The 2,127-nt window shown below is 52.6% G+C and overlaps 1 protein-coding gene across 4 annotated transcripts in view; it reads right to left on the reverse strand.

Moving 5' to 3' along the window:
* Window positions 1–2,120, reverse strand: part of NDOR1 (NADPH dependent diflavin oxidoreductase 1) — an 11,674-nt gene extending 9,554 nt beyond the window's left edge. For all 4 annotated transcript variants that reach the window (XM_011957239.1, XM_011957238.1, XM_011957237.1 and 1 more), the window contains exons 1-2: window positions 1,983–2,120; window positions 1,585–1,662 (exon numbers count right to left, since the gene is read on the reverse strand). In XM_011957239.1, coding sequence (XP_011812629.1) covers window positions 1,585–1,662; window positions 1,983–2,117 — 213 coding nt within the window. In that variant the 5' untranslated portion in view covers window positions 2,118–2,120. The remainder of the gene's footprint in view (window positions 1–1,584; window positions 1,663–1,982) is intronic.
* Window positions 2,121–2,127: the final 7 nt, after the last annotated feature.

Raw genomic sequence — 2,127 nt, forward strand, 5'->3', positions numbered from 1 at the left:
ATGATACAACACTTTAAAAACACTTTCTCCAAAAAAAAAAAGAAAAAAAAAAAAAAGGTGCTCTCCACTCACTCACTGAGTTGCTGATCTCCTGTAATCTGGCTTGTCTCCCCATGAACCACTGAAGCTGCTCTTGCTGATATCACCAACAATCCCTTTGCCAAGAAATCCCATGGATTCCTCTCAGGCTTTATCTTATTCGACTTCTGTGCAGCTTTACATGCCCGAGCCCTTCCTGGAACACCTACTCCTCAGGCCTCTCCTTAGGGATGCTGCACCCTCTCTTCTAGCTGCTTGGTCACTCTCCTGCCCTCCTGGGCGCTAACGTTCTGTGCAGCCTGTCCTGTGGGGAGAGAAGAGCTTCCTCTTCTCACACTTCTGTATTGTGGCTATCTCAACACCTACCTCCCTGTGCCCCAGGATCTTCCCTGGAGCGCTAGTCCTACTGCACTTCTCCACCTCAATGTCTCCAGGTTCCCTTCCTGCACAACCACCTATTCCCACTGTGTTCTCTTATTTCTGTGGATGGAACCACCATCCATCCAGAACCCAAATCCCTGTCTTGATTCTGCTTGACCTCTCGGGTCTGTTCCATGTCCCAGGGTCTCTCTCTTCCTAACACCCGTGCAACGTGTCCACTTCTATCTTCTGCCACCACCTTAGCTCAGACCGGTAGCATCTCCTGCCTGTTCTGTGCATCTCATGGCATTATTCTTGCTCTCCTGCTGACCAGTGGCGGTCTTGGTAGCGTAGGAACATGACTGGGTCACCCCTACAGTTCCGACAACCCTTCATTTCAAGCCCATCTGCCTTGCTGTGGTTACTCAGGCTCTTTGGACTGGGCCTGGCTTCCTGCCTCTCTTCTCCTCCCCTCTTGCCCCAGTGCACTCCTCAGCTTGGCCACCCTGAGCTGCTTTTCACTTTTCACACAAGCCAAATAATCTTTTTCCTCTGCACAGACTGCTCCTTCTTCCTTGGTGCCTGACTAGCCCTCATGCATTCTTCTGTGACTCAGTTTACACTCTTTTCTTCCAGAAACTTCTGCCTGGGCCCCAAGGCTGGGTGAGATAAGGCTCGATGCCCCTTATCAGTGCTCCTGTGACATATGCTACTTTCCCCAGCTGCAAGTGTTCGCTGGCACTGTCATTGCCCATTAGGTGCTTCTGCTACAGTATGAACACTGCCAGGACAGAAATATGGCGCTGGGTTCACAGCTGCATCCCCAGCTCCCGACTGTGCCAAGAATGGAATATGTGCCTAAAAGATGGTCAGAGAATTCAGCAACGTTCCCTGAGGGTCATACAGTCTAGAAACACACAGAAGACCCAGACTAGATGCACATATAGATAGCCCTGGAAAGATAAGAAAGGTTAAAATGGATAATAAGGCTATTTAGTGGCTATGAAAAGTTTATTAGAGAGAGCAATTGGAGTCCCCAGCTCCACTCACGGACGTCCTCTCGAATCCACCTCTGAAGGTGCATCAGATAGAGAAGAGCTATTTACTGCACCCAGACTCCAGGCAATGAAAACAGGGTGAGGGTCGAGGGCAGGGATCTGAGGAGCCACATCAGGCCAGCCTTACCTTCATGTTGTCAGGGGGCTCTCCTTGGCCTGTAGTTGCACAAACAAATATCACCAGGGGCTCGTTAATCAGATTCACCTCAACAAAAAGACACACACGTAAGACCTCCGGCTGTAAGGACTGGGCGTCCTTCCCAAAACTTGACCCCCTTCTCCTTTACTCAGGCTGACATGACAGAGGGATTTATGTGAGCGGCCAGACCGTCTTCTCTTTCAGGTTCCAACTTCCTCCAGGTGCTAAACTGAACTCCTCTTCCCAAGCCTCCCCTTTCCCTAAATCCGCCATAAGGGAAAGACCCGCTCTCGGAGACAATGCGACGCCTTTTGGGTCGACGACCCCGAGAGGCGGGCACGCCAGCCCTGCTCGTCCCCCACGCGGAGGCCCTAGCGAGCCCTCACCACCGGGTAGGAGTCCAGGGCCTGCACCCGGCAGCCAAGCCGCCGGCGCCGGGCCTCGCGACCCAGTCTCTCCGACACATCCTGAGCCGTGCCTGTCTGGCTGCCGAAGAGCACCAGAAACTGCGGGTTCGGCATCTGAACGCGA

Source organism: Colobus angolensis, unplaced genomic scaffold, assembly GCF_000951035.1.
Source record: "Colobus angolensis palliatus isolate OR3802 unplaced genomic scaffold, Cang.pa_1.0 Scaffold44, whole genome shotgun sequence".
In the NCBI taxonomy this organism is placed as follows: Eukaryota; Metazoa; Chordata; class Mammalia; order Primates; family Cercopithecidae; genus Colobus; species Colobus angolensis.